Genomic DNA, 17510 nt, shown 5'->3' with positions numbered 1-17510 from the left:
ATCCCACTCCTGGGCATATATCTGGAGAAAACTACAATTCAAAGAGATACATGCACTCCAATGTTCACAGAGGCACTATTTACAATAGCCAAGACATAGAAGCAACCTAAATGTCCATCTAGAGATGAATGGATAAAGAACAGAACCACCATATGACCCAGCAATCCCACTACTGGGCATATACCCTGAGAAAACCATAATTCAAAAAGAGTCATGTACCAAAATGTTCATTGCAGCTCTATTTACAATAGCCCGGAGATGGAAACAACCTAAGTGTCCATCATCAGATGAATGGATAAAGAACATGTGGCACATATATACAATGGAATATTACTCAGCCATAAGAAGAAACAAAATTGAGCTATTTGTAATGAGGTGGATAGACCTAGAGTCTGTCATACAGAGTGAAGTAAGTCAGAAAGAGAAAGACAAATACCGTATGCTAACACATATATATGGAATTTAAGAAAAAAAATGTCATGAAGAACCTAGGGGTAAGACAGGAATAAAGACACAGACCTACTAGAGAATGGACTTGAGGATATGGGGAGGGGGAAGGGTAAGCTGTGACAAAGTGAGAGAGAGGCATGGACATATATACACTACCAAATGTAAGGTAGATAGCTAGTGGGAAGCAGCCGCATAGCACAGGGAGATCAGCTCAGTGCTTTGTGACCGCCTGGAGGGGTGGGATAGGGAGGGTGGGAGGGAGGGAGATCCAAGAGGGAAGAGATATGGCAACATATGTATAACTGATTCACTTTGTTATAAAGCAGAAACTAACACACCATTGTAAAGCAATTATACTCTAATAAAGATGTAAAAAAAAGAAAAAAAAAGATGTGGTATATACATACAATGGAATACTACTCAAGTAAGTCAGACAGAGAAAGACAAATACCATGTGATATCACTTACATGTGGAATCTTAAAAAATGATGCAAATGAACTTATTTACAAAACAGAAACAGACTCAAAGACATAGAAAACAAACATGGTTAACCAAAGGGTAAAGGGGGAAGAGGGATAAATTAGGAGTCTGGGATTAGCATGCAAACTATTATATATAGAATGGATAAACACCAAGGTCCTACTTTTCACTGCAGGGAACTATATTTAATATCCTGTAATAAACCATAATGGAAAAGAATATGAAAAAGAATGTATCTATGTATAACTAAATCACTTTGTTGTACACCAGAAATGAACACAACATTGTAAATCAACTATACTTCAATAAAATAAATTTTTTAAAAAGATGATGTGGTGTGTAAACACACACGCACACACACACACACACACACACACAATGGAATACTACTCAGCCATAAAAAAGAATGAAATAATGCCATTTGCAGCAACATGGATGGACCTAGAGATTACCATATTAAGTGAAGTGAGTCAGAAAGAGAAAGACAAATATCATACGATATCACTTATATGTGGAACCTAAAATATGATACAAATGAACTGATTTACAAAACAGAAACAGACTCACAGACATAGAAAACAAACTTGTGGTTACCAAAGGGGAAAGGTGGGGGTAGGGATAAATTAGAAGTTTGGGATTAGCAGATACAAACTACTATATATAAAATAGATAAACAACAAGGTCCTACTGTATATCATAGGGAACTATATTCAGTATCTTGTAATAAACTACAATGGACAAGAAAATGAAAAGTATATATATATATATGTATGTATAACTGAATCACTTTGCTGTACACCAGAAACTAAGACAACTTGTAAATCAACTGTAGTTCAATTTTAAAAAGTAAATAAATAAATAAATAAATCTCAGTTGCTTTTAAAATACTAAAAGTCTATGAAAAGGTACAAAGGAAAACATGAATAATAAAGTAACCACAAACATGAAATCGTTCTAGTTGTCATATTTCACGATTTCAACACAAAGTTTCATTCATATATTTAATAATTATTTGCTGATAATCTACAATGATAAAAAATTATTAAGACCAGTCCCTGTTGATAAGGACCTCAGTCTAGCAGTAGTGGGGAAAGGCACATAAACAAATCAGTGAGAAAAACTACTGGTAAAAAGAGAGCTATTTTAAGACACATAATAATTACCTGAGGGTAAGAGAATGGTTATGAAAAGCTTCAAAGAGGAGTGAGGTGAACTATTCTTTAAGAACTATCTAGAAATTTTAGCTGTGGGTGAAAGGATACAGGGAACAGAGCCATCAAATTGCATATGTTCAGATCCTAAATGCTGTCTGATAAAGATGAATCCATTTCCATGCAAGGTTCAGGTGGAAGAGTGCCAGAAGTTTATTTAGTTAACCCTTATAATAACTCATTTAACTGATAAAAGAAATGAAGAAACAGGTAAGTTAAATAACTTGGCCAAGTTCACATAGCTAAGTGACAGATGTAAGACTGGAACCCAGGCATTCTGGGTCCAGAGACTGCTGTTAACTGAGGGGTACCACAGAGAAGTAGTTAACACATGAAGGGTCTGGGTGTGTTCTGTACATATGCTATAAGGAGTTTGCGTTTATCCTAAGCCAAGAGAACTGAGAGTTCTAATAAATGAGAGCAGAACACTGTAATTAATCATGACGTAAAGGAAAGTTAGATCACAAAGAAGACTGGGAGAAAATGGGAGATCAATGCTTAACGTGGACAGAGATCAGAGTGAGCAGAATAGAAGGGTAGGAGCAGTATTGGGTTGGCCAAAATGTTCGTTCGGTGTTTTTCCGTAAAATGGCTCTAGTAGCGCTTACTGATCTTTAACTTCATTCAAAACAATTTTGTTAGATTGTATTGTGACAGCTGTCATATCAGCATGCATTTAAAAAAAAACTTATCAAAATTGGTGAATTCTTGTACAGCCATCTTAATATTGAAGACAGAAGAAAAAAAGCAACATTTTTGGCATATTATGCTTTACAAGAAAGGTAAAAACGCAACTGAAACACAAAAAAAGATTTGTGCAGTGCATGGAGAAGGTGCTGTGACTGATCAAACGTGTCAAAAGTGGTTTGCCAAGTTTCATGCTGGAGATTTCTCGCTGGACGATGCTCCATGGTCGGGTAGACCAGTTGAAGTTGATAGCAGTCAAATCGAAACAATAACTGAGAACAATCAACGTTATACCACACGGGAGATAGCTAACATACTCAAAATATCCAAATCAAGCTTTGAAAACCATTTGCACCAGCTTGGTTATGTGAATTGCTTTGATGATAGGGTTCCACATAAGTTAAGCAAAAAAAACCTTCTTGACTGTATTTCCGCATGCGATTCTCTACTTAAATATAATGAAAATGTTCCGTTTTAAAAACAAATTGTGATGGGCGATGAAAAGTGGACACTGTACAACAGTGTGGAATGGAAGAGATCATGAGGCAAGTGAAATGAACCACCACCAACCACACCAAAGGCTGGTCTTCATCCAAAGAAGGTGATGTTGTGTATATGGTGGGATTGGAAGGGAGTCCTCTTATTATGAGCTCCTTCTGGAAAACCAAATGATTAATTCCAACAAGTACTGCTCCCAATTAGACCAACTGAAAGCAGCACTTGCTGAAAAGCATCCGGAATTAATCAACAGAAAACACATACTCTTCCATCAAGATAACACAGCAAGACTGCATGTTTCTTTGATGACCAGGCAGAAACTGTTACAGCTTAGCTGGGAAGTTCTGATTCATTCGTCGTATTCACCAGACATTGCACCTTCGGATTTCCATTTATTTTGGTCTTTACAATATTCTTTTAATGGAAAAAATTTCAATTCCCTGCAAGACTGTAAAAGGCACCCGGAACAGTTCTTTGCTCAAAAAGATAAAAAGTTTTGGGAAGATGGAATTATGAAGTTGCCTGAAAAATCGCAGAAGGCAGTGGAACAAAAGGATGAACATGCTGTTCAATAAAGTTCTTGGTGAAAATGAAAAATGTAACTTTCATTTTTAATTAAAAACCGAAGGAACTTTTGGCCAACCCAATAGGGTGACGTTAGGGTATGACTTCAGAGAAAGAGGGTGTAATTTAAAACTTCAGTGATAGATTTGTTATGAGTATTGACAAAGTCAATTTAGAATTTATCAATTTGTCTCACAAAAATACAAATGGAAAAATTTATTCTTTTGCGGGGGAGGGAAGATGTGTATCGTAGGCAATTATGAACGTTTTAAGAGAAAAGGAAAAATCCCTGTTTAAAAAAAAAAACTCATGACCCATTTTAAGTGTTATCAACAATCTGAGATGACAGGAAATACACGATGAGCTAATTCACATCACAGCATGTGTAGAAATCCCAGGAGTTAACGATAAAACAATAAATTTGAAATATTTAACAGATGAAGACTGAACTTATAACCCTTTCTGCATTAACACTCACTAAAGAATTTCCTGTAGCTGTAACTTTTAAAAAAATAACAGAAATCAGACAGCTATGACTATAAATATAACTACATAAATAAATACACATATATAACCTCCAACCATTTCTCATAAACTGCTTTCCCCATCAGAAAAAGAAACAAATACTTTCAGTTATGGGACAAGATTCAAAATAAAATTTTCCAAAAATTTTTTGTACACAGTGACTTCCTATCTATAAACGAAAAGAGAAGGCCTCATGTGACACACATTAACATTACAGCTTGAATTACTGTAAATACCACCTAGATTATGAAACAGAACATTAACACACCAGAAACCCCATTGTGCAATAGTCACTACCCTGCCCTTGTCCAAAAGTGATCACTATCGTGATGAATTGTGAGATTGGGATTGACATATGTAAACTAATATGTATAAAATGGATAACTAATAAGAACCTGATGTATAAAAAAATAAGATTAAAAAAATAAAACCATAGGTTAGTTTTGCCTATTTTTAAACTTTATAAAAATGGAATCATACAGTATGTATTATTTCGTGCCTGGCTTTTTTGATTCAATGGTATTATCCATGTTGTTGAGTGGTGGTCTGTCAATTTTCATTGTTGATAATGCCACTGTATGATTAGAACACTATCTATTCTATGGCTGATGGTTTCTGGTTTTGATTTACTGTGAATAAAGCTGGTGAGAACATTATCATGCATGTTTTTTGATGCATATAGTTATATACTTCTGATGAGTATACTCCTAAGAATACAACCATTGTAAAAGGTAACGTTTGTATGCAGTTTTAGTAGAGTCTGCCAAACAGTGATTAAATCAATGTACAGTCCTAACAGCAGTACATTAGAGTCTCCATTATTGTTCCTCATCTTAGCCAACACCTGGTATTGTTAGTCTCTTCAGTTTTAACCACTCTGGTGGAGTACAGTGGTACCTCATTGTGGCTTTATATTTCTCTAAGAACTAATGATAAGAACCTCATTTTCAAATGTTTAGTAGTCACCTGGAGACCTGTGAGGTAGCTGTTCAAGTCTTGCCCGTTTTCTACTGGATTATCTGTCTTTGTTTACTTACTGATCTATAGTTCTTTATAGAGTCTATATCAGAGGTTGAAACTTTTTCTTAAAAGGGCCAGATAGTACATATTTTAGGCTTTGTGGGCCATGTGGTCTCCACCACAACTACTCAACTCCTTTGCTGTAGCATGAAAGCAGCCACAGTCAATACATAAATGAGTGTGACTGTGTGCCAATAAAACTTTATTTATGGACAATAAAATCTGAATTTCATAAAATGTTATATATCACTAAATATTATTCTTCTGATATGGTTCAACCATTTAAAACTATATAAACTATTTTTAGTTCACAGGCTGAATAAATCGAAGGGGTTGGCAGACTTGGTCCACGAGCTGTATTTTGCTGACTCTTGGTCTAAATAAAGACCTTTGTCAAGTTATATATAAGTCTTGTCTTGTTATTCCTTACAAGAATCAACTTCTGGCTTTGCTGAAACTCTTTATTTTGAATGTTTGTTTTCTATTTCATTAATTTTTGCTCTTATGATTACTTGTTTTCTTTGGGTTAAATCTGCTATTCTTTTTTTAGCTTTTTTGAGATGGATATTTATTTGTTTGTTTATTTTATTGAAGTACAGTTAGTTTCTGGTGAACAACAAAGTGATTCAGTCATATATATATATATATATATATATATTTTTTTTAAGATTCTTTTCCATTATAGGTTATTACGAGATATTGAATATAGTTCCTTGTGCTATACAGTACAGTACCACCTTGTTGTTTATCTACTTTATATAGAGAAATCTGTATCTGCTAATCCCAAACTCCAATTTTTCCTTCCCTTTTGGTAACCATAAGTTTGTCTTCTTATGTTTGTTTCTGTTTAGTAAATAATTTCATTTGTATCATACTTCAACTAGTATGAAAATCTCTAGCTCCATCCATGTTGCTATAAATGGCATTATTTCATTCCTTTTTATGGCTGAGTAGTATTCCACTGTGTGTGTGTGTGTGTGTGTGTGTGTGTATACCACATCCTCTTTATCCATTCATTGAGATATATATTTAAATCGCTAAATTTTCAGCATTTCTTCCCTTCTAATATATGTACTTAAGGCTATAAATTTCCTCTAAGCATCCCCTAAGTTTTGAAAGGTTAAGCTAACAGAGATATGACCTATTTTTAAATTTTCAACATTTCATTTCTGACCCATAGATTATTTCAAAGTGATTCACTTAAGTTTCAAACACTGGGAGATCTTCAATTTATCTTTTTTTTTAAAGTCACTCTTCTGTAATTAGTTCCAACCTTAATTCCACAGTGGTCAAACCTATAGAATTTCTATTCTCTCAAATTTAAGATTTGTCCTGTAGTCAGTATATGGTATATTTTAATGGGCGGGCCAAAAAGTGCCTTTGGTTTTTTAAGTAAAAATAAAAGATACATTTTTCATTTTCACCAAGAACTTTATTGAACAACGTATTTCACCCTTTTGTTCCCCTACCTTCTGCCATTTTCCAGGCAACTTCATAATTCCATCTTCCCAAAACTTTTTATCTTTCTGAGCAAAGAACTGTTCCAGGTACCTTGTACAGTCTTCCAGGGAACTGAAATTTTTTCCATCATTCACTTTGTAATAAAGTAGAAACTAACATACCATTGTAAAGCAATTATACTCCAATAAAGATGTTTTTTTAAAAAAAGAGAATACTGTAAAGACCAAAATAAATGGAAATCCGAAGGTGCAATATCTGGTGAATACAACGGATGAATCAGAACTTCCCAGCTAAGCTGTAACAGTTTCTGCCTGGTCATCAAAGAAACATGCAGTCTTGCTGTGTTATCTTGATGGAAGATTATGCGTTTTCTGTTGATTAATTCTGGATGCTTTTCAGCGAGTGCTGCTTTCAGTTGGTCTAATTGGGAGCAGTACTTGTTGGAATTAATCATTTGGTTTTCCAGAAGGAGCTCATAATAAGAGGACTCCCTTCCAATCCCACCATATACACAACATCACCTTCTTTGGATGAAGACCAGCCTTCGGTGTGGTTGATGGTGGTTCACTTCGCTTGTCCCATGATCTCTTCCATTCCACACTGTTGTACAGTGTCCACTTTCATCACTCATCACAATTTGTTTTAAAAACGGAACATTTTCATTATATTTAAGTAGAGAATCGCATGGGGAATTACGGTCAAGAAGGTTTTCTTCGCTCAACTTATGTGGAACCCTATCATCAAAGCGATTCACATAACCAAACTGGCGCAAATGATTTTCAACACTTGATTTGGATATTTTGAGTATGTTGGCTATTTCCCGTGTGGTATAACGTTGATTGTTCTCAGTTATTCTTTTGATTTGATCACTATCAACTTCAACTGGTCTACCCGACCGTGGAGCATTGTCCAGCAAGAAATCTCCAGCATGAAACTTGGCAAACCACTTTTGACACGTTTGATCAGTCACAGCACCTTCTCCATGCACTGCACAATCTTTTGTGGTTCAGTTGCGTCTTTACCTTTCTTGAAATAATAAAGCATAATATGCCAAAATTTTTGCTTTTTTCTTCCATCTTCAATATTAAAATGGCTCTACAAAAATTCACCAATTATGATAAGTCTTGCTTTACATGCACGCTGATGCGGCAACTGTCACATACAATCTAACAAAATTGTTTCAAATGAAGTTGAAGACATCTAAGTGCTTCTAGAGTCATCTTACAGAAAAAACTGAAGGAACCTTTTGGCCCACCCAATAGTAACGGTTCACAGGCACTTATAAAACATAGAGTTTATTTGTTTGGTGCAATATTTTACAAATGTCAATAAGGTCAAGTTTGTTAATTGTGTTGTTCAGTTTTATAATATAACTGTTTGTGGTTTTTATTTTGTTTATACTTATTTGTCTTGTGCTACATATCCTATCAGCTACTGAAGTGTGTTAAAATTTATCACTAGGACTGTGGGTTTGTCTCGTCTACTTCTCCTTGTAGTTCAATCAGTTTCTGCCTTTCACATTTTGAGATTATGTTATGAGGTAATACATACTTAGAATGGTTTTATTTTCCTGGTATATTAACTCTTAATAATATGAAATGTCCCACTTTATCTCTAATAATGCATCTTGCTTTTTTGCTTGGTATCTACAACAGCTTTTTTCCAGTTAGTTTAGGCATGGTTTACCTTCTTCCATCCTTGTAATTTTCAAATTTTCTGTATCCTTATATTTAGTGTGTCTCGCATACAAGTAATACATAGTTAGGTTTTAATTTCTTTCCAATCTGACTTTTAATTAGAGTAGTTAGTCCATTTACAATTACGGATATATTTGTATTTAAACCTACCATCACACTATTTGCTTTCTATTAGTCCAACTTATTCTATGTTCCTTTTCCTTTCCTTTCTTACCTTCTTTCGGAGAATTTTTAATTTTATTTTCTTCTTCTATTATCTTGTTAGTTATAGATTCTTCTATTATTCTTTCAAGGCTTCTCACAGAGATTACAGTACACATCCCTGCCTTATTAATCTCTAATATAAAGTAGTACTTTCACCACTTCCTGGAAATTTTAAGAACCTTAGAAGACTAACTCCATATCCTTACTCCTGACTTATACGTTTGTGTACTGTATTTTAAATCTCATATATTATTATTTTACATATTCAATATTCACTTAGATTTACCCAAATATTTAACTTTTCCTTTGCTCCTCATTTTTCTTTCATCACCTGAACTTTCATGAAAAATACCATCAATTTGTGACGCGATCAAAGCCATCAATGTTTTATGTCATGATTTCTGCATCTAAAGTTTTACCTAAAGTAATCTTTTCCTGCTCCTAGGTGACGAAGTTATTCTCCTACAATTTCTTCTATTAACTTTACAGTTTTACCCTTCAAATTTCAGTCACTATTAAACCAAGTGGAAGTCATTTGCATGGTCACTGTAACACAGAAATTCAATTTTTTTTCTCTCCATTTTAGGAAGCCATTTCCCCCCAAACCATTTACTGAACAATTAGCCCATTCCTCATTCCTTCCACTGGTCTATTTCTCAGTTCTTGTGACAATACAATACTTCCTTTAAAAAAAAAAAAAAAAAAGCACTGTGACTTTTTAATACGTTTAAATATCTTGTAGAGTAAGCTCTCCACTCTTTTTACTCTCCATAGCAAACCCAGTAGTTCACAAACCTTTATTCTTCTATGTACATTTTAGAAGAAAACTTCCAGGTTCATCAAAAAATCCACTAAGAATCTTGATTCATATATGCCAAATTTATACATTAACTTGGGAGGATGAATGACATTTTAAATATTATATCAACCCATCCAAGAGCATGAAATATCTACTTTGCTATTTATTTATCATCTATGTTCTCTATTAGAGTTTTAAATTTTTCTTGACAAAGGTCTTGTATATTCTTGGTAAGTTATATTTCTAGATATTTTATAGTCTTTTCCTACTGAAAATTTATCTATTTTAAAATATTTTTTCTTTTTAAATATTTTCTATTGATTATTGCTGATATAGACAAATAATTCTGATTTTGATAAATTTATCCTGTATGGCAAACCTGCCCAATGTTGTTTTCTATTATATACTAGTTTGCTGATTCTGTAGGTGATTTCAGGTAGACAACCAAATCATCTGTCAACAGAACAATCTTATCTCTTCTTCCAATTTCAACACCATTATTTCTTTTTCTTCTCTTATGGTACTGGTAGAACTATGTTATTAAATAGTAGAGGTAACTCTGGCCAACCTAAACTTTTCTGTCTCTTCTGTCATTTCCTGAGAGGAGTATGGTAAACTCTCTAACAATTGTTGATTTATCTATTTCCCTCAGCTGTTATTTAGTTTTTGTTTGATATATTTTGAGGCTGCATATACATTTATGTTGACTGTACTGTTTTGTTTAGCTTTCTTTTATTCTTAATTACTTTTTATTGGAATATAGTTGCGTTACAATGTTGTGTTAGTTTCTTGCTGTACAGCAAAGTGAATCAGTCATACATATATCCCATGTTTTTTAGATTTCCTTTCCATTTAGGTCACCACAGAGCACTGAGTAGAGTTCCCTGTGCTATACAGTAGGTCCTCATTGGTTATCTATTTTATACATAGTAGTGTATACATGTCATTACCAATCTCCCAATTCATCCCAGCCCCCCTTCCCCCCTTGGTAATCGTAAATTACCATACATCTTGACTCTATTTCTGCTTTGCAAATAAGTTCATCTCTACCATTTTTCTAGATTCCACATATAAGCAATAACATACAATATTTATTTTTCTCTTTGACTTTACTTCACTCTGTATGACAATCTCTAGATCCATCCACGTCTCTGCAAATGGCACTATTTCATTCCTTTTTATGGCTGAGTAATATTCCAGCATATATATGTAACATATCTTCTTTATCCATTCCTCTGTTGATGGACATTTAGGTTGTTTCCATATCCTGACTATTGTAAATAGTGCGGCAATGAACATCAGGGTGCATGCATCCTTTTTAATTATGGTTTTCTCTGGATATATGCCTAGGAGTGGGATTGCTGGGTCATATGGTAGCTCTATTTTTAGTTTTTTAAGGAACCTCCATACTGTTCTCCATAGTGGGTGTACCAATTTACATTCCCACCAACAGTGTAGGAGGGTTCCCTTTTCTCCACACTCTCTCCAGCATTTACTGTTTGCAGACTTTTTGATGATGGCCATTCTGACTGGGGTGAGGTGATACCTCATTGTAGTTTTGCTTTGCATTTCTCTAATGATTAGTGATATTGAGCATCCTTTCATGTGTTTGTTGGCCATCTGTATATCTTCTTTGGAGAAATGTCTATTTAGGTCTTCTGTCCATTTTTGGATTAGGTTGTCTGTTCTTTTGATATTGAGGTGCATGAGCTGTCTGTATATTTTGGAGATTAATCCCTTGTCAGCTGCTTCGTTTGCAAATATCTTCTCCCATTCTGAGGGCTGTCTTTCAGTTTGGTTTATGGTTTCCTTTGCTATGCAAAAGCTTCTAAGTTTATTTACGTCGCGTTTGTTTATTTTCATTTCCATTACTCTAGGCGGTTGATCAAAAAAGATCTTGCTGTGATTTGTTCACTATGTTTCGTGTTATATCTTCTTGATCTATGATTCCTCTTACGAATAAATGTTCCTTCTGCTATTTTCGTCTTTTAGATGGCTACCTCAACTTTCTTTTGTTTTGCCTATTATGTCTTTTCCATCCTTTTATTTTAAATCTCACTGTCTTATTAGTTTTATGTGTATCTTTGTAAACAACATATTGGGGTGTTTTTGTAATCCAATCTGCTTTTAATTGATGAGTTTGACCCATTTACATTATTATAATTACCATTATATTGGGAGTTATTTCTGCATTTTATTCATACTTTGTCTTTATAGTATACAATGTTTATTTTTCCCCCTTTTGTGCTTTCAGTTGGATAAACCTTTCTTCTGCTGTTTAAAAGTTATATGTATATTCTATTTCGTTCTGTGGTAACTGCCCTTAAGTTCCAAACTCATATTTTATTTCTTAATATTTATATCTATAGGTATACAGATATTAGTATTTCTAGTTTTCCCCTAACAACACAAATACACTTGTCTACACCCACTACTTGGTATTGTCAAAAATTTTAGTAGTGGGCTATCATTAACATACTTTTTCTTTACTTTGATTCTCTCCTTTTTAAAAAACAACAATAATGAATGTTCCCAAGTTACTAATGATGCACAGCAAACCCCAAAACATTAAACAACCATTATTGGCATAAAACAACCATTATTTTCTTATGCTCACAGATCCTGTAGGTCAGGAATTATGACAGGGCACAGCAGGGATGGCTTATCTGTGCTCCACAATGTCTAAGAAGACTTGAATGTCTGGGGGTGACACAGAAAGCTGGGGGCTGAAATCAACTGAAGACTTTTTCATTCACAAGTCTGGTTCCTTGGTTAGATGACCTGAAAGTTGGTCTCAGGTGGAGATGTCTATTAGAGCACCTACAGTGTAGGCTTTCCTCGTGGTCTGGGCTTCACACAGCATGGTAGCTAGGTTCTGAGATGGAGATCCCAAGAGGAAGTGTCTGGAAAGCACTAACTTCAAGAGAACCAAGAGGACTCCACATGGCTTTTTATAAGTCTCAGAAGTCATGTGATACCTCTATTGATTCAAATAGCTCTAAGCCCACTCAGATTCAAGGACAAGGGGTATAATAAACTCCAGCACTCACTAGGAGGACTTCAAAGAATTTGGGGGCTACATTTTAAAACTCCCGTATTTCTTACAGCCTTTTCTGAATGTGTCTCTTCTTATTTGAGTATTCATTCCAAAAGTGCTTTCAGTGTGTATTTTTGTGTAGCAAACCTTCCTAGGTCTTGTACGATGAGAATTTTTACTATGCCTCACATTCTGGGTATATATAAATGCTATGTGAATTCAATGTTCTTTTCCTTTAAACCTTTAAAAAATTACTCCACTGTCCTCTTGAAATCACATCTCTCAAAATCAACACTAGGTGCAATCTAATTCTTGTCCCTTTATAGGTGATCTGCTCTTTGTCACTGGGAGCTTTTAGAAGCTCTTTTTGACTTTGATGTTATCAGCCACTGTAAATGAGTCTAATGGTGAGTGTTTTCTCCTCTCCAGTATTTAGCAGTCATTAAAAGCCCTCTCAATCTTAGGTCTTCCATTAATCTTTAATTTTGAGAAATTTATCTTAATTATTTCTTCAAATATTTCTTTCTCTCTTTTTATTTCAGATCTCCTCTAGGATTCCTATTTATCTGGATACAAGCCCTTCTACATCTAACTTTCACACCCCTTGGCTTTTATTCTATGCATTCTCTCATTTAATGCTATGTTCTTAGAGAGTTTCTCAATGTAATCTTCCAACTCAGGCGTTTGTTCATCAGCTATATATCTTAGACTATTACTCAGTCTACCGTGTTCTTTATCTTCACTACATTTTTCATACCTAATATTTCTACTTGGTTCTGTTTTCACATTTTCTAGTTCTTGCATTATATTGCTAATATCCTTCTTATCTCCTTAAATGTATTTATCATGCTTATTTTAAATTCTTTGTCAATTTTTCCACTAATTCTCCATCAGATGGTATATGTTATTCACTTGGTTGTCTTTCTCTGAGAGCAGCTGTACAATTCAGGGGAGTAGTTTGGCTATAAACTAATGTTGTTCTGGTGTACCAGCCACTCTGAGAACATGTATGGTCACCAGGCCCTAACTGCAGGAGGATGAGCCCTGGAGCAAAGAGTCCTAAGGACCTCAGAACTACTGTTTTTTATTCCAATTTGCTGGGCATTCCACAGGTAACTCCTCTGGTCAAGGTTTCATATTTAAATTCTTAGGTAGAAATAGCACCGGCCTCAGAGTCTTCCTAGGTTAAAACCTACCAATCTGGGAGTTTGGAGGCAGTGTGGGGGAAAAAGTTGAAAAGTGATCCCCTAAGGGCAGTCAGGCCATACCAGTTTCATTAATGCCATCAGAGCCCCAGTAGACCTTTTGAATGGACATGGAAGCCTGGGCCATTCCTGTTCATTTCTGCTGTGAAAAGAGTCTCAAGGCAACACCAGCGAGGAAGATAAAATTTAACAGGCTCCTTCCAATCTACTTCCTCGCTGTTACCGCTGGCAGTCCTTCGTCCCAGGCTGCAGCCACAACCCCCACAAACCATCTTTCTTTCACTCATCCATAAACACATACAGGTTCATAGCACCTGAGTCTCCCCATAATTCCCTCTCACTCCTCTAGTTTCTTCAGAGTTGATTTTGGGTGAGGGAGTCAACAGCTAGAATTAGATTGACAGAAAATGGAAACCAGCCTAGAAACTACTTTCTTCATCAAAGGTGTAGAAGTCTTGCTCAATTTCAACCACTCCCAACTCAGTTCAAAGATTTCAGGCAAGCAGATGAATGAAAAGTTAATATTTAATAGAACATCTTACCACCAAAAAAGCTACCTGGGGCATCTAGTTTAGAGAGTAATTCTTTCATGGATAGAGATCTTATGCCATCTCTAGCTTCATACCTTTGAAAACACCTTTTAGCTATTTTTTCTAACTTTTCATCACCATAGACTTATAAAGCATTCGGTGTAAACTTCTGGGTGAAATAAAAAACAACCAAAACTCTTCTATTGGTCTGCTCACTAAGATTTTTGACCTTGAGATATTTTTAAGCACCAGAGTTCCCCAGCCATCTAATGAAAATCAAAATCATGGCAGGCACTCTAAAACACATATGTACAACTATTAGCCTCAAGCCAATATGAAACTATGTTAGATACAGAGAAGTTAGCAGATAGGCTGCTATTTCAATAGTAGGCAAAAATGGAAGGACCTAACATAGAACCTTAGACATTCTCCCCAATTGAGGTTGGGGAGGAAAAGAAAGAGTTGGTGGACTATTGATAAGACTTGGTAAGTAAATGAATTTGGCTGCCCCCTAAAATAAGGTTATCAAAAAAGCTAGTTCAACCTTAAATTGTATTGTAGAATACAATATCTAGTACCAAGGAGGTGATGTTTTTGCTCTGTTCTGTACTGATGAGATGGTATCAGTAATACTTTTCAGTACTGAGCACCACACCACATTCTCTGAAGGTCAAAATCTTTTAAATTTTTGCCAATATGATGGTGGGGAAAATGGTATCTTTTAAATTTGTATCTTTCTGACTGCTAGTAAAATTGACTATCTACTGATGAAGAAATGCAAACAGCTAATAAACTCCTGTGAATTGCCTGTTGGCAGTCTTTATCAGCTTTCTTTAGGTTATTTCTTTTTAAAAAATCTCTTTCTGAAAGGTCTCTTTATTTTAATGATTCTGACCCTTTCTCAGTTATGTGTTGCAAATATTTTCTCCCAATATATCATCTGCACAGGGTCTTTCTATAACTTTTTAAAAAATGTGTATGTTGTCAGAATTTGTTGGGTTTTGCTTGACATGCCATTTCTCTTTTTCCTAAGACAGTCTCTCCCATCAGAGATAATTCAAACGCTATCCCATATATTCTTCACCTTTTCACATTTAGACCTTTGAAATGAAGTAGAGATCCAACTTTATTTCCTTCCACTTAAAAGTCTTTTGTACCAATACCCTTTAATAAATAAAACACTTTTCCCCTCTGAATTGAAGTACCACTTTGATAATATTTTAAAGTTCCATAATTACTTGTATCAGCTAGATTTTATTCCTTTCTATTGTCTAGGCTATTCTTGGGCCAATGCCATGCTGTTTTGATTGGAGAAGGTTATTTAATTTTAATATCTGGGTTTCTTCACTCTTACTCTTTTCTCAGTTTTCTAGAATGTATTCACTTAAAGGGCACTTTCTTAAGGCACAGATGATAAGATGGAACAGGATACAAAGTACCAGATGTATGTGTTATCCTGTAACTAAAAACTGCAGTTAATTAAGCTAACAGACAGAGTCTTAATTAGATTCCATACAATGAATAAAAACAAAGAGCAGAAATTAATTGCATGGACAAATGTAACTAATACATATGGCAGACACTACGCCTCCCATTTGAGGCTAATAACAAGGTACTTTACTTTGGAGGAAACTGAGGCACAGGTAGAAAAATGGAGAGAGCATCAAGCCAAGAACCTGACTAACGAAAAAAACAAAAAGAGAAAACATCCACCAAGGGAGGCATGGAAGTTCACTAATATTTTACTTGTCCAGTTCCAATTACATAGAGGTAAAGAAATCAGTCATTCTACCACTGGTCTAATCCTACTTACTATGTAGCCAGAGCAATGGTTGAGCTCAAGTGAGGTAACAGTTATATGAACTCTAAGGCCTGCACTTTTGATTTGCAGAGATTATGAATCCATTCACAAATAGCAATACAGAAAATAAACATTCTATGCCTCTGCCAGCACAGAACCCCAATGTGCTCCCCAATTCCTATCAAACAGAGTAGGAATGTGACTACTTTCCACTCTGAAACCCACAAAATGTACCAAGAGAAAGAAACCTTCATATAAAATATGAGATCACCCCAAACCATGTATCAGGAAGTAGTCTATCAAATACAATACACTTTGAGACAACCTGATAATGAATATCATAAGTTAATATATACCTCTACATATCCAAGCAGTGTTGGATTTCCCTAAAAGTAACAGAGAAGACCTTAAAGATTTTTATTTGAAACAAAGACAGATTTGCAGACAATTCATAGGAGAGAGAGCAAATGTTCCTCTGAGGGTACACTTCCATATGGAGGAAAAACAAGGGAGATGGGGAGATTATGTGTACATGCCATGGTCATTTTCTTTGACTTCCAAATCAGAGAACCTATAAGGGAGATGCTGCAATGGTCAGCATTAGTTGCAAAGAAAGAAATCATCAAATCAAACAGGTTGTTATGTTGAGAGCCACACTGCGCTCCTTCCTAGGTGATCTATTCACCCTAAAGGAGGGAACACCAATGCTTAGGATATGTGGTTCTGGGTCAGAGAAAGAGAAAGCATTTTTGAGATAAGAAAAGTGAACTGAACCTTCCAGATGCCATAGATCACACCCTTCCCTACCCTACACTACAGATAATAACAACAATAACTAACTTTGAGCTTTTACCATATTCTAGTCACTATTCTGGGAGTTTTACAAGCATTACTCTTCTAGTCCTGAAAACAACTCCAATGAGGTAAGTACTCTCATTAAATCTCCACTTTACAGATGAGAAAAATGAAGCTCAGAGAAGTAAATTTCCTATAGTTATATAGCTAGGAAGTGTAAGACCCAGCGTTTGAACTCAAGTAGCCCATTTACTTTTAACTATTATGGTGTATTGCCTCTTCCACATTAACTTTTAACAATTACAAACCCATAAAGTACACAGGCTTTTTAAAATTTATAAAGGAAACATTTGCATACCTTGTACTGTAAGCTCTGCTTGAGCTTCAGTGGTCTCATTTCCATTATCAGCTATACAAAAGTAAGTGCCAGCATCATCCTCGGTGATGTCACTGATCTCCAGACTACCACCTGCCAGCAGTACCAATCTTTCAGAGCTGCATTAAAACATATTGATACAATTCAGAACCAGGAAAATAACACCTGA

General features: G+C 35.1%; 1 protein-coding gene across 17 annotated transcripts in view; it reads right to left on the bottom strand.

Moving 5' to 3' along the window:
* Window positions 1–17510, bottom strand: part of NEO1 (neogenin 1) — a 241339-nt gene that overhangs the window by 131557 nt on the left and 92272 nt on the right. For all 17 annotated transcript variants that reach the window (XM_067752811.1, XM_067752949.1, XM_067752918.1 and 14 more), the window contains exon 5: window positions 17324–17460. In XM_067752811.1, the coding sequence (XP_067608912.1) occupies window positions 17324–17460 (137 nt within the window). The remainder of the gene's footprint in view (window positions 1–17323; window positions 17461–17510) is intronic.

Source organism: Pseudorca crassidens, chromosome 1 (assembly GCF_039906515.1).
Source record: "Pseudorca crassidens isolate mPseCra1 chromosome 1, mPseCra1.hap1, whole genome shotgun sequence".
NCBI classification, from domain to species: domain Eukaryota; kingdom Metazoa; phylum Chordata; class Mammalia; order Artiodactyla; family Delphinidae; genus Pseudorca; species Pseudorca crassidens.
Note: the sequence above shows the minus strand (reverse complement) of the source record. Positions and strands in the feature narration are given on the sequence as shown.